General features: G+C 39.7%; 1 protein-coding gene across 1 annotated transcript; it reads right to left on the reverse strand.

Moving 5' to 3' along the window:
- Positions 1-2,495: 2,495 nt before the first annotated feature.
- On the reverse strand, positions 2,496-3,044 carry LOC148546439 (uncharacterized). Its single transcript, XM_088499215.1, has 2 exons — positions 2,724-3,044; positions 2,496-2,603 (listed from the first exon to the last, which is right to left on the reverse strand). The coding sequence occupies exons 1-2, from the start codon at positions 3,042-3,044 to the stop codon at positions 2,496-2,498; spliced, it is 429 nt and encodes a 142-aa protein (XP_088355341.1).
- Between the last annotated feature and the right edge of the window lie 15,541 nt (positions 3,045-18,585).

The raw sequence follows: 18,585 nt of genomic DNA on the forward strand, positions 1-18,585 counted from the left end.
AGCTAAGGATCTTCGCCAAAATATAAGTCTCCAGCATGCCTCAGCGAGGAGCCTCACGTCCTGCATCTGAAAATCACAAAATCTGCATGGGTGAGAACCAGAGGTTCTCAACATGGTAACAATGCCCAAATATCTAACATGTAATGTCCTGGGAAAGCCGAAGGCAATCCTAGAACTCTCAAATTTCAATCAAAGCGTATAAATACAACTAAATCATGAGAAAAGTGAAAACAGGCGACTAACTTAAGGATCTCCAGACTAACTAAATATCCTCTATCCAAATCCTGCAAACCTCCCAACCGCCAATAGTAATTGCGATGCAAACACAAGTATATCAAACAAAGAAATGCACAAGTAGGAAGCAGATAAGACAGTTAGGCAATTAGCAAGTAATGATGCAATCAATTAGGCAATCCAGACAAATCACATACAATGCATATGATGCATGCCTGTCCTAGTGACTGATGAGTCTTATCTGTCGGTTATAAAGCTAGCCCGACAAGTCTTGGTAGCTAACCATTGGACTGTCCCTCTGTCGTATATCCCCAACTCGATTTATCTCATAACATAAACAATATATATATATATATATATATATATATATATATATATATATATATATATATATATATCCAATACCCTCACTGGTGTATATTTACGGGGGCGAGCTCATCCGGAACTTTCACAGTGTCCGGCCACACTTGCGACATAGGGTCAGCAGAGTATTAAGTCTCCACCTGGAGCACGTGGTGGCTAGCCACTGCTTTTACACAGGGAAACTCGTATCTCAGATAGGTGGAGTGCAAACAATCATAATAATCAACCATTCGGCATATATGCATTTAATCACAGCCATATATTAATATTCATCTCATCCATCCGGCCTACAAATCATAATTCGTACTCAGCCATAATCATCATCACACGCATCCATTCGGCTCATATCACACTCAGCCATTCGGCTCTTATCATATACAGCACTCCACCATCCTCCTCAACAACTCATATCATCATCTTTCATCATAACTCTTCATAGCATCCCCTTTCTTCACCCACAAGTTACTCTCTCCCCTAGCTTACTCTCATTCACTAGGCATTCTATATCAATTTAAGATTTAAAGGATGAAATTGGGGGTTTATAAGTGTGAAATAATGCCTCGGAAGGTCACAAGCTTGTTGGGAATGCGAAAGACTTGAAAACAAAAACTTTAGAAAAGAACAGGGTTGCGTGCGTACGCACAGGGGTGTGCGTGCGCATGCCCAGAAACATTTTCAAAAAGTGTGCGCGCGCACAGGCTTGTGCGTACGCACAGAAAGTTAAATTTCCAGGGTTGAGTGCGCGCACAAGGTCTGCTAGCACCATCAACCGAATGCCATTCCCAACGTGTGCGTGCGCACAGGTCTGTGCCCTGTGCGTACGCACAGCTCGCAAGCCTTCGTTGGTTGTGTGTGCACACAGGGCATGCTAGCGCTCTCATCAGTAGCCCTGTCCCCGCGTGTGTGTACGCACAAGGCTGTGCGTGCGCACAGGTTCAAAATCCCGCGGGGTGTGCGTGCGCACACAAACCAGAAATCACAAATTCTGCAGAAGTTGCAGAATTTAGATTTTTGGCCCAAACTTGCAACTATCATATCTCCTTCTGCAAAAATTAGATTTCCACCAACATTTTTAAACCATTTTAAAGCTTATGAAATTATCTTTCCTTTGATATAAAAATCATCAAATTCCAAAAACAATGGCTCAAGATATGATCCGTTGAAGTTCATCAAAATTCTATTTTTACCAAAACATAAACTCCCAAATTTCAAAACATACACTTCCAAATCCATTCAAAATCAACCAAAAACTCAACCATCCCAACATTAACCATTTCCAAACCTCATTCAATCATCTACCCACCAATTCTACCATATTTAGCCAAATCTCAATTTATCAAATCTCACATCATAATCAACATTTCATATCTAAATCTCCAAGTATATATTCAATTCATTTAGGGTCACTAGCCTACGTTTTCACAATCACATTACATTGATCAAAAGTTGTGATCAATGGAAGTTGGAACAAGGGTTTATGTTTCTTCTCCCCCTTTCCCTTTAATTTGTGTTCAGCGTGTCTGTTTGTTTGAGGGAGAGAGAGAGTTGAACTCTCTTTAATGAATGAGGGCTTGGCTGGGCCCTTGGACCCAACTTGGGTCCGATTGGCCCGGTTCGGCCTATTCGGCCCAATCTTGGGCCGATTTCTTTAAAATTGGTGTCAAAATTCTCGTTTTAAATTTCTCTATCACATTAAACCATAAAAATCTCATTTTCTTATTTTCTAGAATATATTTTAATTTGCGAGTTAATTAGTCATTAATTAACCGGGTTTTACATTCTACCCACCTAATTGAAAATTTTGCCCACAAAATTCGATTTTTGTTACCTGAGAATAGGTGTGGGTAGTCTGCTCACATTTCTGACTCAAGTTCTCAAGTGTGCTCCTCGACACCGGCTCAACTCCATGCCACTTTCACTAAGGAAACCTCTTTTCCGCGCAACTTCTTAATACTCGTGTCATCAATCCTGACCGGAGTCACCAGTAGAGTCAAGTCTTCCTTTAACTGAACCGATTCAGGTTCTAACACATGGCTAGCATCAGGAGTGTACTTCCGAAGCTGCGACACGTGAAACACATTATGTAGGTTCGAAAAGTGAGGCGGTAGAGCCATCCGATACGCAACCGGTCCAACTCTCTCAAGAATCTGGAATAGAGCGATGTATCGGGGATTCAGCTTCTTTGTCTTAATCGCTCTACCTACTCGTATTGTCGAAGTAACCTTAAGGAAAACATGGTCTCCTTCCTCAAACTCTAAGGGTTTCCGCCTCTGATCGGCATAACTCTTCTGACGGCTTTGAGTAGTGAGCATCCTATCTCTGATTTTCTTAACTTGCTCGGTAGTCTCAGCTATCAATTCCGGCCCTAAGAAGCTCTTTTCCCTGGCTTCATACCAGCATAGCAGAGACTGGTATTTTATCCTATACAGAGCCTCATACGGAGCCATTCCGATGCTCGCATGGTAACTATTATTATACGCAAACTCTACTAGTGGCATATACCGATTCCAGCTCGCTGGCTGGTCCAAAACACAAGCCCTCAACATATCTTCTAGGGTTTGGATCGTCCTCTCGGATTGACCATCTGTTTGAGGATGGTAAGCTGTACTTAAGCTCAAACGGGTTCCAAAAGCTTTCTGAAATGTACCCCAGAACCTCGAGGTGAAACAGGGATCACTGTCAGAAATTATAGTAGTTGGTACACCATGAAGTCTCACAATCTCCTTTATGTACAAGCGTTCCAACTCCTCAAGAGTATAGTTCATCCGAATGGGTAGAAAGTGAGCCGACTTCGTCAACCGGTCCACAACTACCTAGACAGCATCAAGACCAGTTCTAGTCATCGGCAATCCCGACACAAAATCTATCACAATACTCTCCCACTTCCATTGCAGAATCTCCAAAGGTTTCAACCTCCCGGAGGGTCTCTGATGTTCAATCTTCATCTTTTGACAAGTTGGGCACTTCGAGACATGTTTCGCCATATCATTCTTCATACCAGGCCACCAGAACATGGCCTTCAGATCGTTGTACATCTTAGTACTCCCAGGGTGAATAGAAAATCCGCTTTTGTGCGCTTCCTTTAATATATCTTGTTGCAAAGTCCCAAAATCCGGCACAATGATCCTACCCTTAAATCTCTACAATCCATCTTGGTCCCATGACACTCTCCACTGCTTTCCTTGTTCAATAGAGGGCAACACCTTTGGTAACACATCATCGTTCTGATGAGCCTTCAGGAGTTCAGATTTAAAATCACTTGAGTTCTGTAATTGGCTCAAACACAAAGTTCCAGACACTTCCTGAACACCAACCTTCAAACTCTCGAATGCCCTGAGCAACTCCTCTTTTCGAAGCATCATCCACGCAGCATACAATGATTTCCAACTTAACGCATCCACCATAACATTCGCCTTTTCCGGATGGTAATTTAACTCAAAGTCGTAGTCTTTCAGTAGTTCCATCCACCTCCTTTGCCGCATATTATGTTCTTTCTGATCAAAGAGGTATTTTAAGCTCTTGTGATCAGAGAAAACTCAGATTTTAACTCCATAGAGGTAATGGAAGAGGTGAATTACATGGGAGAACCCTATGGAAACACCTATAATCCTTCATGGGAGAATCATCCAAACCTCTCATGGAAGGATCAACAGAGGCCTCAACAAGGCTTCAACAACAATAATGGTGGAAGAAATAGGTTTAGCAATGGCAAACCTTTTCCATCATCTTCTCAGCAACAGACAGAGAATTCTAAGCAGAACCACTCTGAATTAGCAACTGTAGTCTCTGATATAATTAAAACCACTTAAAGTTTCATGACTGAAACAAGGTCCTCCATTAGAAATTTGGAGACACAAGTAGGTCAGCTGAGCAAGAAAGTTACTGAACTCCCTCCTAGTGCTCTTCCAAGCAATACATAAGAGAATCCAAAAGGAGAGTGCAAGACCATCACCATAACCCACATGGCCGAACCTGGAGAAGAGGAAGAGGCAGTGATCGCCACTGAGGAAGACCTCAATGGACGTCCACTGGCCTCCATGGAGTTCCCTAATGAGGAACCATGGGAATCTGAGGCTCACACTGAGGCCATAGAGATTTCATTGAATCTACTTCTACCATTCATGAGCTCTGATAAGTATTCTTCATTTGAAGAGGATGAAGATGTTACTGAAGAACAAGTTGCTAAGTACCATGGAGCAATCATGAAGCTAAATGCCAAGTTATTTGGTAATGAGACTTGGGAGGATGAACCCCCATTGCTCATCAAAGAACTGGATGACTTGACTAGATAGAGATTATCTCTGAAGAGACAAGATCCTGGAAAGTTCTTAATACCTTGTACCATAGGCACCATGACCTTTGAAAAGGCTCTGTGTGACCTAGGGTCAAGCATAAACCTCATGCCTCTCTCTGTAATGAAGAAACTAAGAATTTTTGAGGTGCAAGCTGCAAGAATCTCAATAGAGATGGCAGACAATTCAAGGAAACAAGCTTATGGACTTGTAGAGGATGTCTTGGTAAAGGTTGAAGACCATTACATCCCTGCTGATTTCATAAAACTAGAGACTGGGAAGTGTATGGATGAATCCATCATCCTTGGCAGACCTTTCCTAGCCACAGCAAAAGCTGTGATTGATGTTGACAGAGGAGAATTGGTCCTTCAAGTGAATGAGGACTCCCTTGTGTTTAACGATCAAGGATCTCCCTCTGTAACCATGGAGAGGAAGCATGAAAAGCTTCTCTCAATGCAGAGTCAAACAAAACCCCAACATTCAAACTCTAAGTTTGGTGTTGGGAGGCCACAACCAAACTCTAAGTTTGGTGTTGAGAGGCCATCATCATGCTCTGAGTACCTGTGAGGCTCCATGAGAGCCCACTGTCAAGCTATTGACATTAAAGAAGCGCTTGTTGGGAGGCAACCCAATCTTTACTGATCTATGTTAAATTTCTATTTTCTATTGTTATTTTATGTTTTCTGTAGGTTGATGATCATGTGAATTCACAAAAATAACTGAAAAAGCAAAAACAGAATGAAAAACAGTATTAAAAACAGAACACCCTGGAGGAGAAACTTACTGGCGTTTAAACGCCAGTAAGGGTAGCAGAATGGGCATTAAACGCCTAGTCTGGCACCATTCTGGGCGTTTAATGCCAGAAAGGGGGCACAGAGCTGGCGTTTAACACCAGGATTGGCAAAAAAGGGCGTTTTGCATGCCACTTGGTGCAGGGATGAAAAATCCTTGACATCTCAGGATCTGTGGACCCCACAAGATCCCCACCTACCCCACCTCTCTCTCTCTTCTCCATAAACCCTTTACCAATCCACATCCATCCATCATGAAATCCCACCTACCTCACCATTCAAATTCAAACCACTTTCCATCCCAAACCCACCCTATATGGCCGAACCCTAACCCTCTCTCCACCCCTATATAAACCCATCTTCACTCCCTCATTTTCACACAACATAAATACTACTTCTCCCCCCTTGGCTGAATCACTCCCACTTCTCCATCTCCTTCATTTTCTTCTTCCTCTACTCTCTTCTTTCTTCTTTTGCTCGAGGACGAGCAAACCTTCTAAGTTTGGTGTGGTAAAAGCGTTGCTTTTTGTTTCTCCATAACCATTTATGGCACCTAAGGCCGGAGAAACCTTTAGAAAGAGGAAAGGGAAGGCAAAAGCTTCCACTTCCGAGTCATGGGAGATGGAGAAATTCATCTCAAAGGTGCATCAAGACCACTTCTATGAAGTTATGGCCAAGAAGAAAGTGATCCCCGAGGTCCCTTTCAAGCTCAAAAAGGGTGAATATCTGGAGATCCGATATGAGATTCGAAGAAGAGGTTGGGAAGTTCTCACCAACCCCATTCAACAAGTTGGAATCTTAATGGTTCAAGAGTTCTATGCCAATGCATGGATCACCAAGAACCATGATCAAAGTGTGAACCCGGATCCAAAGAATTGGCTTACAATGGTCCGAGAAAAATACTTAGATTTCAGGCCGAAAAATGTAAGGTTGGCATTCAACTTGCCCATGATGCAAGGATATGCACACCCCTACACTAGAAGGGTCAACTTCGATCAAAGATTGGACCAAGTCCTCATAGACATTTGTGAAGAGGGCGCTCAATGGAAGAGAGATTCAAGAGGGAAGCCGGTTCAACTAAGAAGGCATGACCTCAAGCCCGTGGCTAGGGGATGGTTAGAGTTCATCCAACGCTCAATCATTCCCAGTAGCAACTGGTCTGAAGTTACTATAGACCGGGCTATCATGATTCATAGCATCATGATTAGAGAGGAAGTAGAAGTTCATGAGGTTATATACCAAGAACTCTACAAGGTGGCGGACAAGTCCTCTACTTTGTCAAGGTTAGCCCTCCCTCATCTTATTTGTCACCTCTGCAATTTAGCTGGAATTGACATAGAGGAAGACATCCTCATTGATGAGGACAAGCCCATCACTAAGAAAAGAATGGAGCAAACAAAAGATCCCACTCATGGACAAGAGCATGAGGAAATTCCTCATCATGAAATCCCTGAGATACCTCAAGGGATGTATTTTCCTCCACAAAACTATTGGGAGAAAATCAATACCTCCCTAGGAGAACTAAGTTCCAACATGGGACAACTAAGGGTGGAGCACCAAGAGCATTCTATCCTCCTCCATGAAATTAGAGAAGACCAAAGAGTTATGAGAGAGGAGGAACAAAGGCAAGGAAGAGATATTGAGGAGCTCAAGCACTCCATAAGATCTTCAAGAGGAAGAACAAGCCGCCATCATTAAGGTGGACCCGTTCTTTAATTTCCTTGTTCTTTATTTTCTGTTTTTTTTTTTTGAATTTTTATGCTTTATGTTTATTTATGTTTGTGTCTTTATTACATGATCACTAGTGTCTAAGTGTCTATGCCTTAAAGCTATGAAAATAAATCCATCACCTTTCTTAAATGGAAAATATTTTTAATTAAAAAAGAAAAAAAAGTGCATGAATTTCAAATTTTAAAACAATTTAGTTATTTTGATGTGGTGGCAATACTTTTGTCTTTCTGAATGAATGCTTGAACAGTGCATATTTTTGAATTTGATTGTTCATGAATGTTAAAATTATTGGCTCTTGAAAGAATGATGTTAAAGGAGAAATGTTATTTGATGATCTGAAAAATCATAAAATTGATTCTTGAAGCAAGAAAAAGCAGTGAAAAGCTTGCAGAAAAAAAAAGTATATGCGAAAAAAAAGAGAGAAAAAGAAAGAAAAAGAAAAAGCAAGCAGAAAAAGCCAATAAATCTTTAAACCAAAAGGCAAGGGTGAAATAAAAAAGGATCCAAGGCTTTGAGAATCAATGGATAGGAGGGCCCACAGGAATAAAATCCTGGCCTAAGCGGCTAAACCAAGCTGTCCCTAACCATGTGCTTGTGGCGTGAAGGTGCCAAGTGAAAACTTGAGACTGAGAAGTTAAAGTCATGGTCCAAAAGCAAAAAGAGTGTGCTTAAGAGCTCTGGACACCTCTAATTGGGGACTCTAGCAAAGCTGAGTCACAATCTGAAAAGGTTCACCCAGTTATGTGTCTGTGGCATTTATGTATCCGGTGGTAATACTGGAAAACAAAATGCTTTGGGTCACGGCCAAGACTCATAAAGTAGCTGTGTTCAAGAATCAACATACTGAACTAGGAGAATCAATAACACTATCTGAATTCTGAGTTCCTATAGATGCCAATCATTCTGAACTTCAAAGGATAAAGTGAGATGCCAAAACTGTTCGGAAGCAAAAAGCTAAAAGCCCCGCTCATCTAATTAAAACTGATCTTCATAGATGTTTTTGGAATTCATTGTATATTCTATTCTTTTTATCCTATTTTGTTTTCAGTTACTTGGGGACAAGCAACAATTTAAGTTTGGTGTTGTGATGAGCGGATAATTTATACGCTTTTTGGCATTGTTTTTGGTATGTTTTTAGTATATTTTAGTTAGTTTTTATTATATTTTTATTAGTTTTTAAATAAAAATCACATTTTTGGACTTTACTATGAGTTTGTGTGTTTTTCTATGATTTCAGGTATTTTTTGGCTGAAATTGAGGGACCTGAGCAAAAATCTGATTCAGAGACTGAAAAAGGACTGCAGATGCTGTTGGATTCTGACCTCCCTGCACTCGAAGTAGATTTTCTGGAGCTACAAAATCCCAATTGGCGCGTTCTCAATTGCGTTGGAAAGTAGACATCCTGGGCTTTCCAGAAATATATAATACTCCATACTTTTTCCAAGATTTGATGGCCCAAACCGGCATTCCAAGTCAGCATAGAAATTCTGGTGTCAAAACGCCAGAACTGGCATAAAAGCTGGAGTTAAACACCCAAACTGGCACAAAAGCTGGCGTTTAACTCCAAGAAAAGTCTCTACACATGGAAGCTTCAATGCTCAGCCCAAGCACACACCAAGTGGGCCCAGAAGAAGATTTCTGCATTAATTACCTATTTCTGTAACCCTAGGCTACTAGTTTTCTATAAATAGGACCTTTTGCTATTGTATTTACATAGATAGAGAGATATATACTTTCATAGACCTTTTCACGTTTGAGGGCTGGCCTCACGGCCATGCCTAGACCCTTTTGTTCTTATGTATTTTCAACGATGGAGTTTCTACACACCATAGATTAAGGTGTAGAGCTCTGCTGTTCTTCATGAATTAATACAATTATTATTGTTCTTCTATTCAATTCACGCCTACTTCTTCTCTAAGATATTCATTCGTTCTTTAACTTGATGAATGTGATGATCCGTGACACTCATCATCATTCTCACCTATGAACATGTGCCTGACAACCACCTCTGTTCTACTAGCAATGGCTTGAATGCGTATCTCTTGGGTTTCTAATCTAAGATTGGAACCTTCGTGGTATAGGCTAGAATCAATTGGCGGCCATTCCTGAGATCCGAAAAGTCTAAACCTTGTCTGTGGTATTCCGAGTAGGATCTGGGAAGGGATGACTGTGACGAGCTTCAAACTCGCGAGTGTTGGGTGATTGAAAGAACTTTTGTGTGGTTTAGAATTTCCTCAAATGAATTCTCATTGTAAAGTATAGTTTCTAAACCAACAATAGTCCTTTCATACAAAAAATATTGGTTGTCACAATTAACAATCCCCAATAAGAATTAACCGAAGTATTAAGACTCTGGGTCGTCTCACAAGGAATTGCAATGAAGTGCTTAATTATTGGCTATGGGGATCAAGGGGGGGTTTTTGATTGATATTGGGCAAGAAAATAAATGACAAGAGAAAGTAAATCAAACAAGAAATTAAAGAAGACAAGTAATAAAAAGAGACATTCATGGCAATGGATTGAGATCATAGGCTTTCTATCCTAGTCATGCATGATTAGTTCATCTTATTTAGTTAACTCCAACATATAGGGAGAATGTCAAACAAGATTAACTAATCATGTCACAATAATAAACAAGAATTTATCTCATTACGTCAACTCCAACAAAGAGGGAGAAAGTCTAACGAGACTAGCTAATCTCAATCCAAAAGTCCTAACCAACTTACTAATTAAACTAGCAAAAGATTAGCGTCAATGGAAATAATCTTCCATAAGTCCTAATCAACTCACTAATTAAATTAGCAAAAGATTAGCGTCAATGGAAACAATACTAGCTAACAACTCTAGATCACCAACATAAGTTGGGTTTTCATGACTCAAGATTGCCCAATCACTCTTTCCAAGCCAAGAATACTCAAAATCTACTCTAACATCCTACCAAGCATTTTATCAAACACTTGGTAGGCATAAAAGCAAAGCATAGTAAATTGATGACAAGAGTAAAATTTAACAGCAATTGAATGTAAGAAATCAACAACAACAATCAAATGAAACAAGATCTAAATGAATTACTTCAAATTACACTAAAAGAAAATAGGATGAACAAAAGTAGATCTACAAACAAAGTAGAAGAAAGTAATAACAACAATGGAAGAATGATAAATGTAACAACAAGAAATTAAGAAGAAGGAGTAGAAGGAAACATGAATTAAAACTTAGATCTAAGAACTAAACCTAATCCTAATCCTAATTCTAGAGAAAAGTGAGAGCTTCTCTCTCTAGAAACTAAGCTAAAGCATAATGAAAACTAAACTATGACTACTTGGTTCATTCCCCCTTCAATCTTTGGGTTCAATAGCATCAGAAATGGGTTGGATTGGGCCCAAAATGAGCTGCAAAATCGCTGAGGGCGATTTCATTAAAGTGGGCCACGGACAGCATCGGCGTGCGCGCGCAAAGTGCGCGTGCGCGCCCCTGAACGCGAAGCAAGATATGGCAAAATTTATATCATTTCGAAGCCCCAGATGTTAACTTTCCAACGCAACTAGAACTGCCTCATTTGGACCTTTGTAGCTCAAGTTATGATCGTTTGAGTGCGAAGAGGTCAGGCTTGACAGCTTTACGGTTCCTTCATTTCTTCATGAGTTCTCCCACTTTGCATGCTTTTATTCTCACTTCTTCCATCCAATACTTGCCTTATGAACCTGAAATCACTCAACAAACATATCAAGGCATCGAATGGAATCAAAGTGAATTAAAATCACCAATTTTAGGGCCTAAAAAGCATGTTTTCACATTTAAGCACAATTCAAGGGAGAATTACAAAACCATGCTAATTCATTGAATAAATGTGAGAAAAGTTGATAAAATCCCCCAAAATAAGCACAAGATAAACCACAAAATCGGGGTTTATCAAATCTCCCCACACTTAAACCAAGCATGTCCTCATGCTAAGAATAAAGAAGGATAAGAAAAGGGTATGAACCTTTATTCAATGCAAATAAACTATATACACCTATCTATATGAATGCAACTAAATGCAAAATGATTCTACCTACTTGGTCAAAAGTAAATCATTCCCCAAGAACATATATAAGCAAGTAGGGAAAAGGTCATATGACGACTCACAAACTCTACCAATTCAAATATCAAAATGAAGTTCAAATAGACTTGCAAGAAGAAAGCTCATGAAAGCCGGAAATAAGGAATTGAGCATCGAACCCTCACCGGAAGTGTATCCGCTCTAGTCGCTCTAGTGTATAGGGTCGATTCACTCAATTCTCTTCTACTCATGCTTTCTAAGATTTATTTTTCATCTAACAATCAACAATTATTCAATGCATGCATACATTCATCATGAGGACTTATTCATAGGTTGTAATGGGGCTAGGGTCAAGGTAGGGATGCATATGGTCAAGTGAGCTTGAAATTTGTATCTTTGATTAGCCTAAGCTCTCACTAAACACATATAACAACCTATGCAATTCTAATACACAACCTAGCTACCCATGATTCCCACTTTTTCACATACTCATGCATTCTCTTTAATTTACATTCCATATGCATTGATTTTATTGAACTTTACTTTGGGGCATTTTTGTCCCCTTTTTATTTCTTTTTTTCTTTTTCTCTTTGTTTTTATATATTTTTTTATTTCATCATTTCATTTTTTTGTATATACAAATGTATCAATGCATATGGTTTTTACATATAGTGCATGAATATGTACCCAATTCCCAATATTTTAAACAAAAATAAAAATTACACTTTCATCTCAACCAATGTCTCAAGTTTCCCATACCTAAATGATAAACACTCTCACTAGCCTAAGCTAATCAAAGATCCAAATTAAGGACATTTATTGTTTTTCACTTAGGGGTAGTGATGTGCTAAAATTAAGAACAAAAAGGATTCAATAGGCTCAAATTTGGCTAACAATGGTTGATGAAAGGTAGGCTATTTGGGTAAGTGAGTTAAATGAAATGATGGCCTCAATCATATAAATGCATGTATACATGGAATAATGGACATAAAGAATCAAAAAAATCAAAGATTACAATCATAGAAAGAGAATAATGCACACAAGAATGAAAATAAGTGGTTATAAGATGTAACCACACCATTAGGCTCAAAACTCACATGCTTGTGTTCTTAGCTCAAAAACCATGTTCCAAAATAAATTCTTCAAGCAAGTTTGTCACAAAATTTTTTTTTCAAATTGGTAGGGTGCCCTAAAAAACAATTTTTTTCTTGGAAAATAAATCATCACCCTAACCAAGTAGTCCTAACATAAAAAAAATGCTCAAATATGTACAAATTTTAACTATCATGCAACTTATCATGCAATGCAACAACTAACTAGCAAAGGGAATCAAGAATTGGTGTTGAAAGAAAGAAATTGTTACCCATGGAGATCGGTCGGACGACCTCCTCACACTTAGAAATTTGCACCGTCCTCGGTGCATACAAAGGAGAGCAAAGGTGGACGGGTTGCTACAATTGATGAGCTCCTTCAAAAGGTTGTGCGGATGAACTTGTTTGTTGCCCTATTTAGAAGCTTCCTTATTCCTTTCCTTCTTGGTGGCCAACCTAAAAGGAAAGAGAAAGAAGGATAATTAAGCCTACATCAAAGACATCAAAGCAATTAGAACATAGGTGGGGGCTAATGCCAAATAAGAGTAGGGTTCTCACTACATGGTAGCTACAACATGTGAGTGAGAAAACAATATAAGCTAAGGCATATTAACTAATACTTGATGCAAGAATAAAGTCAAAGCATGAAGAGCATGTTGCATCAAGCTTAAACAAGAAAGAGTGGGTCATGAAGGACATGTAAGCTCATATCAACGCACAAAGGGGTATAAGAGTCATACAAGATTAAGCATTGATTTAAAAGCTTCATTACCCAACAATATCAAACAAGTTAAGAAGCACCAAGATTAAACAAGAAATTCTCAATAATTGAGTAAGAAAATTCAACACCATTATTCAAATAAGAAACTTGAAAAAAATAAGGTAAAAACAGGCTATAAAAACAAAATGAAAATGCGAAGAATAAAAGTATGCGAATGCAATGGACAAAAGAAAATGGAAGATGGAAGAAAAAAAACTCTCTTTTTTTTTACCGGCGCGGACGCGCGCAGTACGCAGACGTGCCAAGTACGCCTGCGCGTCAATGCGGGCACAGAATAGGCACAATAATGGCACAACTCTCTGGTTTTTGTACCAGGAGGGCAGGTGGTGCAATCGGCGCGCACGCGTACAGCGTGCGTGCGCACGCATTGCGTATTTAACTTCAAGGACGCGTACGCGCCAGGTGCGCGCACGCGCGGGTGGTTTGTGCCTTGCGCACAAAGTAGGCACAAGTTAGGCATAACTCTCTGGAATTTGGCTTGGAGGTGAAATCTTTGCATCCACGCGTACGCGTACATGGCGCGCCCGCGTGGATGGTCGAAAATGCTGAGGCGCGCGTATGCGCCAGGTGCGCGCACGCGCGGGTTGGTGCTCTGTTTTTCAAAATTTTTGTTTTCAAGTTTTTGCACCAAACCAAGCATTCCAAACCTCCAAGCAGCTACCCAAACACCCTAAAACCTTATTTATCATATTATACTACCAAATAAACTCAACAAACAAAACAAAACATAAAATTAAACTAATTACCAATATGTACAAAAGAGAAAATGAAAAGATATTACCATGGTGGGGTGTCTCCCACCTAGCACTTTTGTTTATTGTCCTTAAGTTGGACTTATGGGGAGCTCCTCTTAAGGTGGCTTGTGCTTAAATCCATCCTTGAACATCCACCAATGCTTGGACTTCCATTGTGCTTCATCATTCAAAGTTAATAACTCCAAGCTTTGACGGAGTTCTTCACAAACCATAGGCTCCCAAAGTTGATCCTCCTTGTGTGATCCGGGATCCCACACTTTGTTTTCACACCCGTCCTTGAGTTGATCATGCTGATTTCCTCTGGGTGGCAAGAGAGATGAATTCTCATGAAGGCACCAAGCTATCCTCCTAGACCCATTTAATTGAGCACTACACCAATCCATGCTCCTCAAATTTGAGTTTCCAACCATAATGAGCCTAGACTTACAACGCCAACCACTAAACATCCTCCTCTTACGCTTAATTCCACAAAGCGTCCTAAGTTGGCCATCCGTCTCAAGCAAACTAAATTCAAGCGGGATAATAAAGCTAAGAGTTAGAAGTTTTACCCACTCAAATGAAGGATTGGATGACAACATAGGTGGAGGAGTTCCCAATGATCTTGACAATGCGCGCTCTACTCCCGTCCATCCTTTTTGGAAAGCTTCCACCACTTGGCAAGGTTCTTCAAGCTCTACCTCTTGCCAAGCTTCTTTAACTTCAACCTCTTTCTCTTGGTGGCTCACTTCCAATTCAATTTCTTCTTCATTGCTCACCAAGGGCATGGGAGGTGAGGTATCTTCTTCCTTACCCTCTATGTCAAACCCAATTGGAGAGGATTCAATTGTGCATAAGAACTCTTCAATGATTGAATCCATCTCTTGGTCAACCTCTTCAAAGGCTTCAACCACTTCTTCCGGCTTACTTGTCTCATCTCCCTCCCCTTGTGGCAATTCTTGCTTCAACCTATCTTCTTCACCTTGAAGCTCTAAACTCACTCCCTCATTAGGCTCCTTAATTACTTCTCCACATTCGTCAATGGGAGTGCCTTGATTGCTTAGGCTTAGTTGGGATGAGGCCATATTGCTAACGGCTTCCACTAGGATAGCCATCTTGGTTCCGAGCTCCTTAAACTTCTTTTCATCCTCCTCGTGTTGCCTTAAAATGTGAGATTCAAGATCTCTCAATTCTTGCATGGGGGCTTCATCGAGAGGTGATGGTGGAAGAGAAGGTTCATTGTTTGGGAGAAAAGTTTCAAGATCTTCCAATTCTTCATCATTCATTATATGCTTAGGAGGATGCGCACCCTCCTTAACATCGCCTTCAAGCTCAATGGAAGAGGGTTCAACAACTTCCACAAAATAATCAACAATGTTACTTGGTGTGGCAGTGTTCTCAAACTTGGAATCCACCTCTTGTTCAACTTCCCCTAACTCTTCAACCACTTCTTCTTCTTCAACAATCTCTCCCTCCTCCACTTGTTGCAAGACATACCCCATCTCCTTGTCCTCATGTGGAGATTCTAAAATCTCCTTCATGCTCCTTTCTTCGGTTGATTTCTCACACTCATCCGTGGAGATGCCTTGCTTGTTGCATGAGTCCCATGAGTCCAAGTTGGCTTTAATTTTGGCAAGGTTAGCCTCAATAGCTTCATAATTCCTCCTTTGGGCTTCCTCTTGCTCCTTTTGACGGATTATTGCTTGAAGCCAATCCATTTCTTCCTTGAGACGATCCATTGACTCTTGGATGGATGGATGTGGGTGTTCTTCCTTGGAGGGTTGTGGTGGAAAGAGAAATTCATTATGTGGTTGAAAGTTATCATACATGGGAGGTGATTCATCTTGGTAAGGGTAGTGAGGTGGTGGTTCTTAGGGGTATTGGTGGTGGAATTGGGGTGGTTCTTAATATGGTTCATATGGTTCACAAGGTGGTTGGTATGGTGGATATGGGTTGGGGTCATATGGAGGTGTTTGGTGAGAAGGGGTTTGTGAGTATGGTTGAGGGCTATGTTGAGGATATGACTCATAGGTGTGTGGTGGTTCTTGAAAGTCACAAGAGGATTCACCATAACCATTGAATTGGCATGCATCATAGAATGACTCTTCTTCATAGTGCATTGGTGGAGGTTGTTGCCATGAGGATTGATCATATGCATATGGCTCCTCCCACCTTTGGTTATCCTATCCTTGATGCACATCTTCATTGAAGTTCCAATTTCCTACAACATAGTTGTAATCACACTCATAGCCAAAGTGATGAGAATTCATAATAAAAGAGAAAATAAAAACAAAAGGCTAACAAGAAATAAAGAAAACTAAGTCCTACAACTAGCAAAAACCAACAAACAAACCAAAAATCAAGCTATTCACAATATAAACAATAGCCAATAATATAACACCATTGCAACTCCCCGGCAACGGCGCCATTTTTTGATTGAAAGAACTTTTGTGTGGTTTAGAATTTCCTCAAATGAATTCTCATTGTAAAGTATAGTTTCTAAACCAACAATAGTCCTTTCATACAAAAAATATTGGTTGTCACAATTAACAATCCCCAATAAGAATTAACCGAAGTATTAAGACTCCGGGTCGTCTCACAAGGAATTGCAATGAAGTGCTTAATTATTGGCTATGGGGATCAAGGGGGTTTTTGATTGATATTGGGCAAGAAAATAAATGACAAGAGAAAGTAAATCAAACAAGAAATTAAAGAAGACAAGTAATAAAAAGAGACATTCATGGCAATAGATTGAGATCATAGGCTTTCTATCCTAGTCATGCATGATTAGTTCATCTTATTTAGTTAACTCCAACAAATAGGGAGAATGTCAAACAAGATTAACTAATCATGTCACAATAATAAACAAGAATTTATCTCATTACGTCAACTCCAACAAAGAGGGAGAAAGTCTAACGAGACTAGCTAATCTCAATCCAAAAGTCCTAACCAACTTACTAATTAAACTAGCAAAAGATTAGTGTCAATGGAAATAATCTTCCATAAGTCCTAATCAACTCACAAATTAAATTAGCAAAAGATTAGCGTCAATGGAAACAATACTAGCTAAAAACTCTAGATCACCAACATAAGTTGGGTTTTCATGACTCAAGATTGCCCAATCACTCTTTCCAAGCCAAGAATACTCAAAATCTACTCTAACATCCTACCAAGCATTTTATCAAATACTTGGTAGGCATAAAAGCAAAGATAGTAAATTGATGACAAGAGAAAAATCTAACAACAATTGAATGTAAGAAATCAACAACAACAATCAAAAGAAACAAGATCTAAATAAATTACTTCAAATTACACTAAAAGAAAATAGGATGAACAAAAGTAGATCTACAAACAAAGTAGAAGAAAGTAATAACAACAATGGAAGAATGATAAATGTAACAACAAGAAATTAAGAAGAAGGAGTAGAAGGAAACATGAATTAAAACTTAGATCTAAGAACTAAACCTAATCCTAATCCTAATTCTAGAGAGAAGTGAGAGCTTCTCTCTCTAGAAACTAAGCTAAAGCATAATGAAAACTAAACTATGACTACTTGGTTCATTCCCCCTTCAATCCTTGGGTTCAATAGCATCAGAAATGGGTTGGATTGGGCCCAAAATGAGCTGCAAAATCGCTGGGGGCGATTTCATTAAAGTGGGCCACGGACAGCATCGGCGTGCGCGCCCCTGAACGTGAAGCAACATATGGAAAACTTTATACCATTTCGAAGCCCCCGGATGTTAGCTTTCCAACGCAACTAGAACCACCTCATTTGGACCTCTGTAGCTCAAGTTATGATCGTTTGAGTGCGAAGAGGTCAGGCTTGACAACTTTACGGTTCCTTCATTTCTTCATGAGTTCTCCCACTTTGCATGCTTTTATTCTCACTTCTTCCATCCAATACTTGCCTTATGAACCTAAAATCACTCAACAAACATATCAAGGCATCGAATGGAATCAAAGTGAATTAAAATCACCAATTTTAGGGCCTAAAAAGCATGTTTTCACATCTAAGCACAATTCAAGGGAGAATTACAAAACCATGCTAATTCATTGAATAAATGTGAGAAAAGTTGATAAAATCCCCCAAAATAAGCACAAGATAAACCACAAAATCGGGGTTTATCATTGGGCGTGTGACAGACGCAAAAGGATCAATGGATCCTATTCCAACATGATCGAGAACCGACAGATGATTAGCCGTGCGGTGACAGCGCATTTGGAACATTTTCACTGAGAGGACGGGAAGTAGCCATTGACAATGGTGATGCCCAACATAAAGCTTGCCATGGAAGGGAGTATGAATGATTGGAAGAAGGCAATAGGAAAGTAGAGGTTCAAGAGCAACAAAGCATCTTCATATGCTTATCTGAAATTCCTACCAATGAATTACATAAGTATCTCTATCTCTATCTCTATCTTTATTTTATGTTTATCTTTTAATTATCATTTCTCCATAACCATTGGATTCCGCCTGACTGAGATTTACAAGATGACCATAGCTTGCTTCAAGCCGACAGTCTTCGTGG

This window comes from Arachis ipaensis, chromosome B9 (assembly GCF_059453495.1).
Source record: "Arachis ipaensis isolate K30076 ecotype BB chromosome B9, ASM5945349v1, whole genome shotgun sequence".
In the NCBI taxonomy this organism is placed as follows: domain Eukaryota; kingdom Viridiplantae; phylum Streptophyta; class Magnoliopsida; order Fabales; family Fabaceae; genus Arachis; species Arachis ipaensis.

Bases quoted from the DNA above. Each gene is read 5' to 3' on its own strand.
- LOC148546439 (XM_088499215.1), bottom strand. From the start codon at position 3,044: ATGGCTCCGTATGAGGCTCTGTATAGGATAAAATACCAGTCTCTGCTA. The intron at 2,604-2,723 runs GTTGCGTATCGG...GAATCGGTTCAG, and splicing joins TTCTTGAGAGAGTTGGACCG to TTAAAGGAAGACTTGACTCT.